General features: G+C 38.2%; 1 protein-coding gene across 1 annotated transcript; it reads right to left on the minus strand.

Annotated features, from left to right (window-relative positions):
* Positions 1-12696: 12696 nt before the first annotated feature.
* Positions 12697-13637, minus strand: LOC115663365 (uncharacterized). Its single transcript, XM_030585377.2, has one exon. The coding sequence runs from the start codon at positions 13517-13519 to the stop codon at positions 12815-12817; it is 705 nt and encodes a 234-aa protein (XP_030441237.1). The 5' UTR covers positions 13520-13637; the 3' UTR covers positions 12697-12814.
* Positions 13638-16234: the final 2597 nt, after the last annotated feature.

Here is a 16234-nt window from a genome sequence, read left to right on the forward strand (position 1 = left end):
TGGTGGGCGAGTTACCTGAGTTACAACGCCATGGAAGATAGAATTTTCCTGGAGAGGCTTCTATTCATGAGTCACTATAATTTATTTTGATGGGCCTCGTCAAAGTATATGTTCAAATGGACTCAATCCCCAGCAGCTCTTTAGTAACAGAAAAGAAGAAAATGATAAACAATCCAGACGAGTCTTATTTTGGAAGTGTAACGTTATTTATGTAAACATAACCAAGCCTCTGCTTGTTACATGTCCAAATGATTGCTAAAGTTCCATATTCTCTACAAAACGTGTCCCATCAAAGTAAATCTGAAATCTGAGGAGAATGTGCGTGCAATGCCTTTCTCACTTGGCACTTTTGATAACTTCTACTCCTGGAACAAAAAAGAAATATTGTTAGCACTTGGCATTATCACATGCAAAGTAACGAAAACAACAAACAAATCTTCAATTGACACCTCTATGGTTACCAATCAGGGACAAGTCGATCTCGTGCGACGATAATAATGATGATTGTACATAGAACAATTGTTGTCAAATTAAATTCCCTTAAAAAAGAACAAAACTCACTTCGAGAAGTTCGATAAGGATGGATCTCAAGAGGTAGGTTTAAAATAGAATGAACCTCAGTAGTGCTCAAAAGCTTGATAGCAACATATGATTGAGCATTTTCTATCACGTGTTCATGTTGACAGTTATTACAGCACCATATTGCGACTCTTGTGTCATCACAGAGAAAATCAAGTAAGACGAAAGTATGCATTTCTTGAACAAATTAAAAGTTCATGAACCTTATTGCATATTGAGCCAAAATTTAGGGATGATACCGGAGCATTCCTTGAAGATACCGATTATGCAAGAGAATTATTGATTTGCAAGCTGATTGTCGATTCCAAGTCTACTCATCGATCACGTGATGCCAAAGGCTATTCGGTTCCTTGAAAGCATGAAGGTCATTAATTCAGTCTTTGGAACTAGAAAACCATGGAGACGCTCAACCAACTTAATTTATTTCTCATATTTTCAAGGTTTAGTAAATAGTTCAAGTTTCTAGAGTCCCTATTTAATTATAGTTGTTTTCTAGTAAAGCTAGTTTTATATTTCTTTTGAGTCTTTTGTCTTTCCAAAGAGTCTTTATAATGCTCATGCTTGGAGCGTTGTTCCATGCTCATCTATATAAGCATGCTATGATGAATAAAAGAACAAGACTTATTTGATTCAAAACTAATTGAGCCTTTGGCTTTAGAACAAGAAGGATTTCTTGTTTTACTCTTATTCCTTAGGTGGATTCCTACAGGTGGCGAGTGTTGCTCTTATCTCTTAGGTTAATTACCTACGAGTGGTAATCGACCTATTTATTTAAGTTTTCACTTGTGTTGCCTCCTATTTCTCTATTCTCTCTCCGATATCAAGGGACCATTTGTGTCATTTTCCCTTTAACTTAGTATGTGTTCATGAGATGTGGAGAACCAGCTTCCCCACATAAAATTTCTCTCACGTTCTTTGAAAGAAACTTTATGACTTGGCTCAATCGGTCTTTGACTTATCTAGCAAGCCCAGATACTTTCTACTTGATTTCATTTTGTACTTCACATGAATTGCTAACACTCTGGAACTCTATATGCAAATGTGCTAGCATTGCTGTGGTGGACGGGAGGTGAACCATGAAGAAGATTGAGGGGCAAAGGGACTTTTTGATATTCAGGATCATTATTAATTCCATGGAAGAAAGGGCCAAAGGGACTTTTAGTGAAAGATTGTTCCTTGTTCGGGATACCATATTCAGTGACACAAGTATAGAGGTAACCTAGCTACAGGAATGACAAGAACAGGTGCAGAGCAAAATTATTAGGAGCCAAAAACAGATATCCTCTGTTGATAGATAGAACAACCTTCTTAGTGAAAACAGGATGAGAGATTTAATTTACAAACTCAACAAACTTAATGGAAGCTCAAATACCTTCTGGCATTGGAGCTCTTCTAGAGAACTATTAAATGAGCTAGCTTTAGTATTTTGGTGATTCATGGAGGCCCATACATACACGGACATCATTAGGCAGATTTGGTATTCTATTTGTTCTTTCCTTGCAAATCGTTTCGTTTACTTTTAACCTAAAAAACTTGTGGGCATTGATTTAACTCCGTCAAAAGTTACAACTAGTGAAGACTTAGGCTTTGTCTGTTTAATGAAAAATAAGGGTACTTTAGGTAGCAATTCTATTTCCGGGAACAATTTATGTGCAGAAATTATTTTTTCTATTTCTATTCTCTGAACGAGTTTCTGAGCAAAAGAATGAGTTTGATAACTGTACAAAATTTTTATTGCCAAAATAGAAAAAGAACATAAATGCGTTTGGTATGACCCTAAAAACGTCTTTTCCCAATTTTTTCATTTAATTATAAAAATATCAGTTGAAACTTAACAATTCATGTTTGGATAAAACTTGACTTTTATAAGGACTTAACTGATCAAGATATTCTAAGATGGCCTTAGAAAATCCAACGTAGTAGTTAGTCAAAGATGGATGATTGGAAATGGCAGTAGAGAGTTTCACTGGTTTATAACTTGCAATATGAGGAGTTTAATAGTAAATCTTTGGATATTACAATAAGTAGATTCATAAACCTTTTGAGCTTTTTTAGCTACAAGAAGAAGAGCAAACATTGCCCGGTGGAATGGGCAAGGAGGAAACAACTAAGGACGGATGCGATCCTAAAGTTGGTGCACTTATTTGCACAAACTCATGAAACCTTCAAGCAGATGACATCGGAAATCTATGGAGTGGAGGCTTATTCGACCGCTATGGAAAAAAGACAAAAGGTAATAGCATTAATCGATTCCAATTAGTAAAGCCCATACATACGTCATAAACTGTAGCATATGTCTTCTGTTTTTTTTTTTTTTTGGACATAAGCATATGTGTTCAATAGCTTGATTTATTTGCTGAAAGTTTTTGAAGAAGACAACTTCTTTGGTATTTTTTAAGCACTTCAACATTCACGTCCCAGTTATAGTTGATTATATAAAGTTCTTGAAAGAGGAAGGTGGAATTGGAATCCTAAACTCGTGCTTTTTAAATTTAAAAAAATATACCGTCATTGGCTCATTATGAGAGAGTGGCATGGCCTAAGAAATAAAATTATAATATATTATAATATAGAATTAGATGACCTTAATATGATTAACAAAAGGGTTAATACCACAAAAAATCACAAACCGGTACACATGTAACAAATTTAATCAATACTAATTTTTTGACCGGGAAAAGTCCCAAACTAATACACCTGTGACAATTTTATCCCAAACTAATTTTTTGACCATGAAAAACCCCAAACTGGTACACTTGTGATAAATTTACTCTCTGTTAGTTTCCGTTAAATTTTACTGTCAAATTGCTGAGTTTGATTACATGTGGTAGTTGACGAGTATACCAGTTTGGGGTTTTACCCCTATGTTTGTTATAAGTTTACGAATTTTTGGTTTTTCGTGATATTAATTAAAAACTGAGGGTAAATTTGTCATTAGTGCACCAGATTGGGGTTTTTGGTGGTCAAAAAATTAGTTTGGGGTAAATTTATCGTAGGTGTACCAGTTTAGGGTTTTTTGTGGTCAGAAACTTAGTTTGAGGTAAATTTATCACAGGTGTATCAGTTTGGAGTTTTTAGTGGTCAAAAAATTAGTTTGGAGTAAAATTGTCACAAGCGTACCAGTTTGGCGTTTTTCGTGGTATTAACCCTTAACAAAAATGTTGCCAAGTATTTAAAAACAACATTACAAAAGTTGGAAACACAAATTTAGGGAATCTTAGGCATACTGTGATCCATTGCCACTTTATTTGGAATATTTTTCCTAAGTATGTTAATCTTAGCCGCCTCCTCATGTGATGTATTAACTGCAACCTCCACTTGTCTAGGCCCTGTTAACACCTGAATTTAGCTGACACGTCAAAAAGGTAAAAACTTGAAATTAGGGTTTCTATTCACAACGGATTCCAATTCTCAATCAAAAAGAATCATTTAGCACTTTTTTCTTGTATTAGCCCCTCAATTCTTTTTCATTTACATGCTAATCTCAAAAAGTTAAAACGTTAACTTTTGAGTCAAATTTTGATCGAAAAGTCAATCCTAGGTCAAAATTTAGTTTTTGCATGAAAAGCCCCAAAATAATGTCAATTTCACTTTTGCATTGTTTTTTTTGGTAAGGCACTTTTGCATTGTTTATTTTTGAAAAAATCAAAGTTTGACCCATCAATTGACATTTTAGTAACTAATTACTAAAATCTTGACTTTTGGTTGGCACTACTTTATAAAAAAAATTGAAAATATTCAAAACCCTAAATCAACTCATTTTTACTTCAATTTCACTTTGACATCATCAATTTTGCAAAAATCAATTTAGAACCAACTTTTCCCCAATTCGTTGATTTTGGTTCAAAATCGACCAAAAAATTAATTAGTTTGTTTTAATCGTTTGTTAGGATAACTTCCTTCATGACATTTGATCTAGAGGTCGTTTCACATTCAATTATCAAGACAATTTCAAAATTCCAAGTCAATAGTAAAAGCCCTCAATTTGAGCCCTAATTAGGGGTTTCGATTGGTTCTTCATGATTTGCGCAATTAAACCGCAAACGAGTCCATTTTCTTATATGTAACATAAATCCAACATCAATTTTGACAAATTAACACAAATTCGAGTCAATCTAATTAATTTGGCTAACCAAAGACTTGCAAAATCAAGTTAGCTTGGTTCAATTGATGCAATTTGACTTGACCCATTCTAAGCTAGAAGTTAATTTGGTATATTGAACTTCAATTTGATGATTAAGTTCCAATTTCCTTTTGCGGTTTAATTCGAACAATTATGTGAAAGTCAATTTGAGCACATTAGAGTGTTTTAAACCCATTCAATTGAATCAATTGAGTGCTTTTCAAGTCAATTGGGTTTAATTGAAATCAATTTTGTCATTTGAGAACATGAATTGCAAAAATTGCATGAATTAAATGAAAATCTCCAATTTGTGTTAGGCAAATCAATTGAGATGAAATTGGCATTATCCATGATGAAATTAGAATAAATTCATTCAATTTGGATGTTAATAATGAGTTCAATTGAGTTTAATCGATTGGATTTGAGTTGTTTTATTCCAATTTGATCCATTTCTTTGATAATTGGTCAGAGATTCTTTGCAATTAGGTTCTCTAGAGAGAAAATTGGATTAAATTGCACAAAAGTCTTGTTAGAGGACTGGCCAAACTGGCCCAAATCGGTCCAACTAGTTAGACCGGCTAACATGCGTAATCTGGTGAGAATGATTGGATTCCGAACATGTTCCGACCACCTCCAGCCACTTCAAGTCTTGGTCGACCAGCCCCTCTCCCATGTGCATAAAATTACCAAACTGCCTTATGTGAAATTACAAAAATGGATCTAATGCCATGTCATCAAATTTAGGCCAATTAGAGCATTTTCTATAGAGAAAATTCCAATTAAGGACCCCAAGTGGGGTCAAATTCTCAAAAAAGGGTCCAAAGTGAACATTGTGTCAAATAAGGACCTGAAGTGCTCAATCAGTCTCAAATAAGGATCCGAAGTGCCCAAAAAGTCTCAAAAAAGGACCTGGGTCCCCGGCCGGCCAAAATACCTACCGGGCGGCGAGAAAGTTATTGTACCAGCACCGGAACAGTGACTTTTTAATTTTTTTATTATTTTCTTTCTGTTTTTCCTTTTCCTTTTTTTCTTTTCCTTTTCCTTTTCTTTTTTTTTTCCTTCTCTTCCTCCGCCGGCCATAGCCGGGGCCGGCGGAGGTCGCCGGCCTCAGGCGAGGCCGACCTCGCCGGCGTCGGGCGAGGGTCGCCCTTGCTTGGGCCGGGCGAGGTCGAGCCTCGCCGGCGCGCCGCCGAGGCCGAGCCCTCGCCAGATCTGGCGAGACTCGACCTCGCCTCGCAACCGGCGAGGCCGACCTAGCCCGGCGGCCGACGAGGCCGGCCTCGCCGGCAGCCGGCGAGGCCGGCCTCGCCCGGCGCCGGCGAGGGTGACCTCGCCCGGCCCAGTGAGGCCGGCCTCGCCCAACGCCGGTGAGGCTCGACCTCGCTCGTAACCGGCGAGGCCGGCCTCGCCGCAACCGGGCGAGGCCGACCTCGCCCGGCCCAGCGAGGCGGCCCTCGCCCGACGCCGGCGAGGGCGGCCTCGCCCGAGGCCGGCGAGGCGACCTCGCCCGGCCCGGGCGAGGGCGGCCCTCGCCCGACGCCGGGCGAGGCGGTCTCACCCGAGGCCGGCGACCTCCGCCGGCCCCGGCTATGGCCGGCCGAGGAAGAGAAGGAAAAAAAAAAAGAAAAGGAAAAGGAAAAGAAAAAAAAGAAAAGGAAAAACAGAAAGAAAATAATAAAAAATTAAAGTCACCTGTTCTTGTCTAACAAGAACTTTCTTCACGGCCAAGTGTGCATTTTGGCCTACTGGGACCTGTGTCCTTATTTGAGACTTTTTGTGCACTTCGGGTCCTTATTTGAAACCGATTGAGCACTTCAGGCCCTTATTTGACACAATATTCACTTTGGACCATTTTTTGAGAATTTGACCTCACTTGGGGTCCTTAATTGGAATTTTCCCTTTTCTTTATGATTAAGCAAATTATCTTAGTCATTCATCAAGAGCAAATCTTAGCCATCCAATATGACATGCCATTGATCCAGGTGAATAGGAATTAGCCAATCAATTGCTTGCTTACTCAAGAAGCTAATGATTGGAGCCCTTGGATTCCAAGGGCTATAATTCAAACTAAGGGGGGGTACATAGAGATTTTTCCCTCCAAAATTTGGAAAGCTAGCCATTTGAAAATCTGAATTCTCTCAATAAACTTGGATAAACACGCTTCTCTCTCTCTCTCTCTCTCTCTCTCTCTCTCTCTCTCTCTCTCTCTCTCTCTCTCTCTCTCTCTCTCTCTCTCTCTCTCGACTGCCCACTTCGTCGACTTCCACCAGCCGTTCATCAACCAATTCTCGGCCAACCTCCACCGCGTTGGTCTTCTTCAAGTTGTCCTTGAAGCCATCGTAGCCATCGTATCACCGGAACATCGTCGTAACTCCCCGATCCTAGCCAATTCTTTATCAGGCTCAAGTACTGACTCCCGTGCCGGTGTGCTATCTGGTGGTGTTCTTTAGCATTCCAAGCCTCAAGACCAACATTTTTCAACTTGTCTTTGAGGCAGTGGTGGTCGGCGTTCATAAAAAAAGCCACCGGATTATTCATTTATGCTTGATTTTGCTTAATAGTTATTACTTGTTCTTTCAACGTCTTCAAAGCAATTTTCTCACATCGAACTTTTGTGATTCGATTTAGTGATTGGAGAGTTATTCCTAGCTCCTCTGTGAAGTTCATTGCAGGCCAAATAGCTCAATTGAGCATAACAAAGTCCATTGATCAATATACGCAACATTTAAACTTAGAATAGGATGTGGAGGATGAATGATATGGCTAAACATGCATGTGGAGTTGTGAAGGCCAATTGTTGATATTGAGGTTGCTGTCATAGCCTTAGAATGCTGATTGAAGGGCTTGTGATGTGTAGAAATGGCTTGACATTTCATGGTTGCTTGATAGATGATTGATTTGTTTGATCTGGAAAATCGTAGTTCACTGAACTAGTAAGCCATATGTTGAAAATGAGCATGGTTTACTATGTCAAATTGACCTCGTGATTTCAAGTCAGAGTCTGGAGAAAATACTTTCTATTATGATATAATGTTTACTTGACCGACCTTGTCTGGTTTCATGATTTTTATGATTTTTTTGTGCTCATAACCTTGGAAAAGTGTCTTCATGAAAGTTGTAGACAATGGTTTAGTATTTTCAGTCTAAAAAATTTCATAAAATTCCACGTTGATTTGGTTAGTACGATCAATGCTGAAAGTGACAATTTCAGTTCTATGAAAATTGTTTCCTGACTGACATTTGCTTGTTCTACGATTTTTATGATTTTTTGTAATTGAAATTTCAAGATGAGTTCTTCATGAAAGTTTTAACTGAGATTCTAAATTTTTCAATGGTATCAATTTTATCAAATTGAAACTCGTTTGATTGCTCAAAGGTTTGATCAATGTGTCGATTGGATTCCGCACTCAGATTTAAGCATTTACTTTTTTGAACATCCGAACATGTTTTTGTAATTTTGATAAACTTGAGGCCATTTTTTGCCACAACTCAAAGCTTAGAAGTTGTCCATTGGGGTCTTAATTTGTAAATTGGAAATTTTGAAGACCTAATGGCAATATTTGAGGGGTCCATTTGACAAAAATTGCAGAAAAGGTCAGTTTGGTCTTGAAAACTGTTTTGCGACTGAGTCCCGGGTAAAAACTGAATTACTGAGAAAAATCAGGGGGTTTTTTAACAAAATGTTAAAGATGAAAGTTGTTCATCACACGTTTTTCCAATACCTTGTAAAATTTTATACGTTTTTAACGTCATTTGATACTTTACCTGCATTTTTTTAAATTACGGGTTGAAACTAGGTCGAGTTTGGGTATCTAGGTTGATTTGCATTTTTTGGGTAATTCGGGTAAGAACCGATCCAAATGGTCTTCATGAACTTTAAATCACACCTCCTAAGCTTTCTAATGCCACTTGAACCATGTCAATCGGACTTCATTTGATAAGCCAATTGGGTCTAAACAAAACCTGCTTGAAATTTGAATTTTAATTGAATAAGTGATCCTCAAGAGGCTCACTTCCCCTTGTTTGATTGATTGAGAAACAAGGCCACTTGACCTAATTGCATGTTTAATTCTTTGCTTATGCATGTGTTTGCTAGATGAATGATTAGGTACAATGCATGTTCTGCGAGTAGCCTATCGAGGACACTTAGAATTGAATTTAGGGGTTAAGTGATATCGACCATCGTTTTGTGAATGCAAATGATAGCCGATTATCATTAACTATCAATCAATCAATCAAGTCATTAGGAAAGGGGGGTAATTGAAATGCATGAAAGGCGAAGGCCAACCTCGAGGCCATTCCATTGATTGATTTCGATAAACTTTGTTGCTCGATTGTTTTGAATGATTGCATGTGATTGCATGAATGAATGTGAATGAATGAAAACCGACACCATGGAGGTTGGCCAAGCGAGGCAATCCAAGGAGGAGGTGGACGAAGCTCTTGAAGACGGCGGCAAAAGACCAATGTCCAATCTGGTCTCAACCGCTTGTAATAGCTAGCTTAGTTTAATTAATAAACAAGATTAGCTTAGGCTTTAATAAAAATTGGTTAGTTAGAAGACCACTAAAAATCTAAGAAGAACCAATTGTAGTCTTTAGCATAGTTTAAGTCACATGTCCAATAATGAATAAGTGAAATGTGGACCATTATTAGACTTTAGGCTACTCGGTAGTGAGTTAACTACGCACTTTGGATCCAATTATTGGAATTGATGACTCGACTTTGAATAAGTGAAAACATAAGGCTCCTTGTAGCCTCGGTCATGAATGAGGCCTATTTCCTTGCCTAAGATAGGTTTAGACTTTAATGTTCACTTTGAGAAGTCCTTGAGAATTTTGAAGATGGAGATTATCGGCCGATGTCCAATCCGGTCTTAATTTGTACAATTTATTTGTTACTCGACCTTGTCTCGAGTTTTCAATTTGTTTTGTAATAATTGTTGGAAAAAATATGCTCCTTCAAATTGTAGAAGAAACGAAACTTCAACTTCAACTTCAAATGGGATGAACAACGAAGTCAGACTTTGAGGCAGAATATCACTTTCTTTAAGGAATTATTTGCCCCACGAAGTTGCTAATGGTCACCAGCAAATTTTCTCCAGGATACAACAAAGTCTCGATTGAGAATACCGAATAGCAATTTCGGTATATCTCCAGGGTCTCTCTAAGAAAACAATTAGAAAGAATGGCTGCAGTTTTTTGGAATGAAAAAAAAAATGTCTAAAAATCCGAATGAAGAGACTTGATATTCAACCATATAAAAAACTGATTCACTAATCGCAGCCTTTCGAATAAAGGCGTCCCTTCATCGAAAAGATATATAGTGAATTGGTACGAAATCAAAAGTCACGTTGAAAAAGGATGTATGAAAATTCGGAATAAAATAATAATAAAATAAAAGAATAATACTTTTTAATCATTTTTATTAATCCGAATTTTATAAATTCTGAAAAATAATCTTTGAACAAACACAACCTTTCAACGTTGAAGGAGTTACATCTGAAAAGGCATAACCTTCCAAAGGTGAAGTAGTTATGTCCGAAGGGACACAATTCTTTCAAAAGTTGTAAGAACGCCTAATACCCGTTAGGCTAAATAATAAATTTCGAAATTAATTAGTAAAAAAATAACCGCAACTCTATTGCGAACAATCACACTATTTCAATAGGATAAAATTGTTATTTTATAATAATAAATTCGAATTTAATAAATAAAAATAATAAATGAGGATTAGTGCTAATTATCATCTGCGAGCACGCCAAGTGCTAAGTGCGCCTAATAATCATGCCAAAATCGCATACCGGCACGCGGGTATTGAGAAGTTTAGTCCACACCCTATTGTCTTCACTTTAACATGGAAGAAGAAACTCACACATATAAAGTGGCCCACCTTCTCAAAACTTTCCTATGTGGGATAAAGGAAAAAGCACTATTTTGTTTGTTTTACAAACAAACAACCAACAATAATCACCTGACAAGTTGTGGGTTTTTCTTTATTGCACTTAGAATAGCTCGTCTTTCAATACATTGGATGTTTACTTTAGGCACCGTCTTTAAATACATTGTTTGTTCATGTCCTTTGCCAGACTAAGATAGGTTTAGTTTATAATCTTAAATGGAAAAACACAAAAAACAAAGTTCATGGACATTTAGTGGATTAAAACTTTGCCATGAAAATGATAAAAATAAATGCATCACCACGTTAGATAACAACCAATTAGATAGCGGTACCAAAATGGCATTAGTAGAAACATTAACGTAACATATTTCTTGTACCTAGACATATCTGGTTTCGTGAAAATCAAAACGAAATTCCCGCGTTTCGATTGGGTATTCTAGCCAACCCCCAACAAAAGCTAGTGGCGACTCCTAATTGATAAAGAACATGATCCCGTGTTACACGAGGCATGGACTAAGAGAGAGTCCATGTTCATGCTTGATGGACCTTATTGATGAACTTAAGGATAATGCTTTTTAAGCCGCCTTTTGGGATATGCCATTTAGAGCTTCTCTCGAACAATTGCCTCTAAATCTACGCCTAAGGTAGCCCTCGAAGGGTAGGTCGCGATAGGTCCAAATGGATACTTTGGATCTCTATATAGGGAAAAGTTTTTGTCCATCCTTTCTTGGTCACGAATGTAATATGGAGAGCACAACATGCAATTACAATAAGTGCTTCTTTCAAATTGTAAATAGAGGCATGTGTCTCAAATGAATAAGCGATTCTTTAATGCCCCAAATAACCTCTCAATGACTTTCCTTAGTGAAGAGTACCAATGGTTGAACAATTCTCTTGCTGTTATGACCATCTCCCTCTACTTTTATAAGTATTGAGATGATATTGTTCACCTTTAAACGGAGTTAAAAATCCCGAAAGTGTTGCATAACCAAAAACTACCATGTAGTATATGCCTATAACAAGGTATATACAATTTGTCATGATATGCAACTGCAATGCAATCATAAAGAAAATTACTCCTTACAGATAAAGCAAATATCGAGTAGTGATCAAGGAAATTGCATCAAGGAGTCTCGAGTGCTGCCGAGAGCACTTGACAATTGTTATTAGATCCTTCCCACCTAGCATACATGAAAGTAAATTTCATATCAAATGACCAAACACACATCACATTCTGGGTGGTACTTCCTTTCCTGCCTCTAAATGGGATCTGCTTTGACATAGGAATGGAAGCATTAATATGGGGGCCATCAATAGCACCTACGCAGCCCAATGATTTTATAAAAGTCTAGTGTTATACAAGATTATCAACTACATGTACTTGATGGTATAAAATCGATACGAAAATCAAACCTTGAAGTGGCGTTTATGGTTAGGATCCATAAGAATCTCCTCTGTACTTCATCAAAGGAAGGTGGTTTGATAACTTATTTTGACAGTTTGAGAACTGCTTTCAACACTATAGTGAAATACTTGCTAATTGTTTCTCCTAAACGTTGGAATTTATCACATAAATCTCTAATGAAGTACTTGTGACCAACTAAAGATAAGAAGAACCCAACTTGTTCATCTACCCTAATATACTGACTATCTTTCAACCAACCTCTTGCCCTCATTAAATCACATAGGTTCAGAAAAACATGTCTCTCCAACATGAAGGCTTCATATATTCTATCTAAATGTCCATAAACAACCTCATTTACCCACTCGGGGCCTGACAATTTACTGTCCCTAATAGGTTCTTTTGTATGCGCATACATGTCCACTGTAATAATGGACAACCATGCTATCATTTTGTCAAGATCAAACTTATCGAAGTACTGTTCAACTGGTGCTACTCGCCCATGCATTAGACACTATATTTGGTCCCCCTTCCATAGTGCCTATGCCATCACACAAATACAAGAACATCAACATAGATATCTCAAAAAAAAAAAAAACCCAATAACAACTAATAACATAAGTCGTAGAGTAAAAGCAAAACGAATATAAAAATCCCATGCAATCCATCATACCCATGCCACTACGCAATTACAAGAGTCTCAACATGAATATCTTTAAAAAACAAATAACAACCAATAACATAATTCAAAGAGTAAAATGAAACCAAATATAAAAATCCCACGCAATCCGTAGTACATTTCGCAACATCTACTTAAGACATTGGAGAAGTCCATTTCTCCTTTCCGTTGGGGATTTGATGAAATCCTCCCTCAATGTAGCACTAACGTATGCTCGTTCCACTGCTTTGTTGTAAATATCTTGCTCCAACTTAGGCATGCTAACTAGGACATCAATCACAGCAGATACGAAGAATGGGTCTACAGGTGGTGATGTGACTTGTGAGGTGGCAGAGCCACTCAGAGATTGACTTGCCTTAGATTTGATCATCTCTTGTATGGCTTTGCAGGTGCCTGCAACATCAAATGAGTTACTCTTTCTTCTCTTCTTGGTCTTTGGAGTCCTATTTAACTCGTGCTTGTCATGAACTGAAGTAGCAATATTGTCAGATGTAAAGACTCCCTTATCAATGTGGTGTTCACTGATGTCCTCTGGATCACCGTTTGCATCACCACCACCATTGTCATTTTCCTCCGACTCCATCAAATCTTCGGCATTTCTTGCTGCATGCTCCCCAGTAACATATGTATCACCAAATACAATACACAGCTCGGGATACTTAGGAAACCCATCATTCTTGAATTTTGCCCAATTCGCTATTATTCTGCAATTTGCACAATGATGACATATGTTAGCAACATAATCAAACCTCTTAAAATTTACATCTACAATGATCTCAAAATGACCAAAAGTTAAATGATACATTGATGTGAGGTTCCCATATACTTGGATCATTGATAACAATTGTTTTATTTACATTATCCCGGCTAAATCTAGATTGTGAAAGAAGCTTCTTAAAACTACCATATTGCTTTTTCAATTTGTTCACCTTGTTCTTCAACTATACTAGGTTATATTGAGTCCTATCTGTTTATAGAATTCAACCCGTGTGTTATACCACCCTACTTTGTTGTAAGTAGAAGAGGTGTGATTTCCCATTTTGACCTCTTCTACCAACAAACTTACATACAAGTTGGTTAAAGGCTCAGTTCACTTTGCGGTGAATGCCTCTTTCCAGGATGCCATTTAACCTTGACTGGTTGAGCATCATATGAGTCATGCATTAAATCATAAAATAGTCATGTAGGAATTACATGCAATACTGCATTAAATCATAACATAGTCATAACATTGTAACCATCCAACATTGGCTACCACATGCAACCATTCTCAAGAGATAGGGTTAACAATCAACAAATCAATGGCCCATAAAACAGCCTTATTTTTTTTTGTCGAGAAAAACAAACGGCATTAGTTTATTGAGTTATTCAATCGAATTAGTTCTATAAGACATGTAGATCCTCTTGATATGTACCTTACTCATTGAAACTTTGGGTATGAATGGTGAAAATGTTCTTGCATAAAAAATGAAATAAGAAACATAAGCCAAGATGTAACGTGCAGATTACATGCTTGTGAATCTTTGCATTTCTATCTTAACGATAAAGGTTTGAGGGAAAAAGTTCCAAAAACAATTGCACCATAAAGGAAAATGCATAATAAAGAAAAGAGAGGGCAGTAATGAGCTAATGATAAACAGATTTTGTATCTACTTTTTCATGAAACTTCAAGAACATAGTAACACATCAATCAACATGAAACGTTACCTTGTTCTTTAGAAACTTTGGATTGGTAGAAAGGGTCTGAATCAACGGATATCTGTCCTGATAAAAAACCGCAATTCCTCATGTAGGAATTACATGTAATACTGCATTAAATCAATGCATATTTATTCTTCATCACAATAGAACGTAACAGAGTAGCAAGCATAACTCTACTAAATCATTAGAGCTAACGTCTGTCACAGTTGACATTAATTCATATTTCTCTATAAGAAGATGAAGATAAAGATAAAAATCCGGATAGGCGATTCGCCAAAGCGAAAAGGTGGTTTCAGTCAAATCATGTGTAAAAATTGGGAAGTCCCAACCAAGTCTTGTGCAGATAGGCGAGAACGACCCTCGCTCAAGGCCGACGAGAGCAGCCCTCAACTAGATTGGCGAGGGCGGCCCTCCCAGATTTGTGAGTCAGCATATTTGTAATTTCAATCACGTCGAAGTCACGCCCATGCCCACGCGCTTGAAGCTTGATTCCATGATGGTGGTGAAGAGAGTGTTGATCTCAGTCACGCCCACGCTCTGCTTGTGAAGAAGACTGTCTTCTCTCTGTTGTGTCGATTGTGTAAAGACGAGCATTATGTTACCTTAAGCTTGTTTCTCTTTCTCTTTTTGTTCCCGGGAACAAAAAAGTATATTTTTTTTACTTCTTATTTCTGCTCTCAATCTATTCTCTGACCACTGATCTATTCATGTAAATAGAAAAATTAACTGACATACACAAACTAATTTTTTTCTTTTTTTATTTCGGAGAAAAAAAGAACAGAAAAATAGATAAAAATATCAATTACTAAATTGGCCCTAAATGATTTGGAAAACATTTTCATAAAAATGACTGCTTGTATCGCTAAAAATAATTAATCAATGGAAAATATTTTCATTATCGACAACAATTTATATCTAAATATTTTCGCGAACGATAAAAATATTTTCTGTTCATTCATTTTTTCAAGTGATTCAAGCAATCATTTTTAGAAAAATGTTTTCGAAATCATTTATTTTCCGTGAAATAAACGGAATTTTATGTTAGCTCTAGCTAGATTGTACCCTACGCATATATCTGAAAACATTAGAGAAGGTTATTTCTAACTTTCTTTCTTTCTTATTCCTGTGCGCATTTCTAGTTTCCATTTATGCTGATGATGTAAACATTGCTGGTAAAGATTATGCAGCCTGGTTTCCATGATGAACATTAGGGGTGTCAATGGGTCGGGTCGGGTCGGGCTTTCCTGATACCCGACCCGACCCGAAACGTAGAGGGTCGCCCTTGACCCGCCCCGCCCCGCCCCTACCCAAGACCCTATTCAGCATTTAGCTCAGGAGATGGGTCGGGTAGGGTCGGGTCAGTGCCGGTGCCACAACGCCAAAACATCCTCCCGCTCAGTCTTTGTCCGGCGCCGACACCCCTTTCTCTCGCTTGAAGGGTCTATGGACGGGGCGGCTCCTCCGCCTCACGCCGCCGTTTCCAGCAGCTCCCAACTTCCGGGAGGGCATGAACCGGACGGTGGTCACCGAGTCCCCGCCGCCGGCTCCCCTCCTCCAACCCCGGCGCTACGGCGGTGATTGGACCAAGATCTACCTCGTCATGGAGCTCGGCCGGCCGCGGCGAGCTCTTCTCCACCGCGACATCAAGCCATAGAACCTACTCCCGGATGCTGCGGGCGCGCTCAAGGTCTCGACTTCGACCTCTCGGCACTTCTTGAGCAGCCCGGACGGGCTCCTCCACACGGCCTCGCGGGACCCCACCGACACCGCCCGGAGGTGGTCCGCCGCCGCGGCCACAATGGCTCCAAGGCCGACGCCCGGTCTGCGGCGCCATCCTCTTCGTCCTCCT

This window comes from Syzygium oleosum, unplaced genomic scaffold (assembly GCF_021117445.2).
Source record: "Syzygium oleosum isolate NSW1041296 unplaced genomic scaffold, Sole_v2.1 Sole_v2.28, whole genome shotgun sequence".
Classification (NCBI taxonomy): Eukaryota; Viridiplantae; Streptophyta; class Magnoliopsida; order Myrtales; family Myrtaceae; genus Syzygium; species Syzygium oleosum.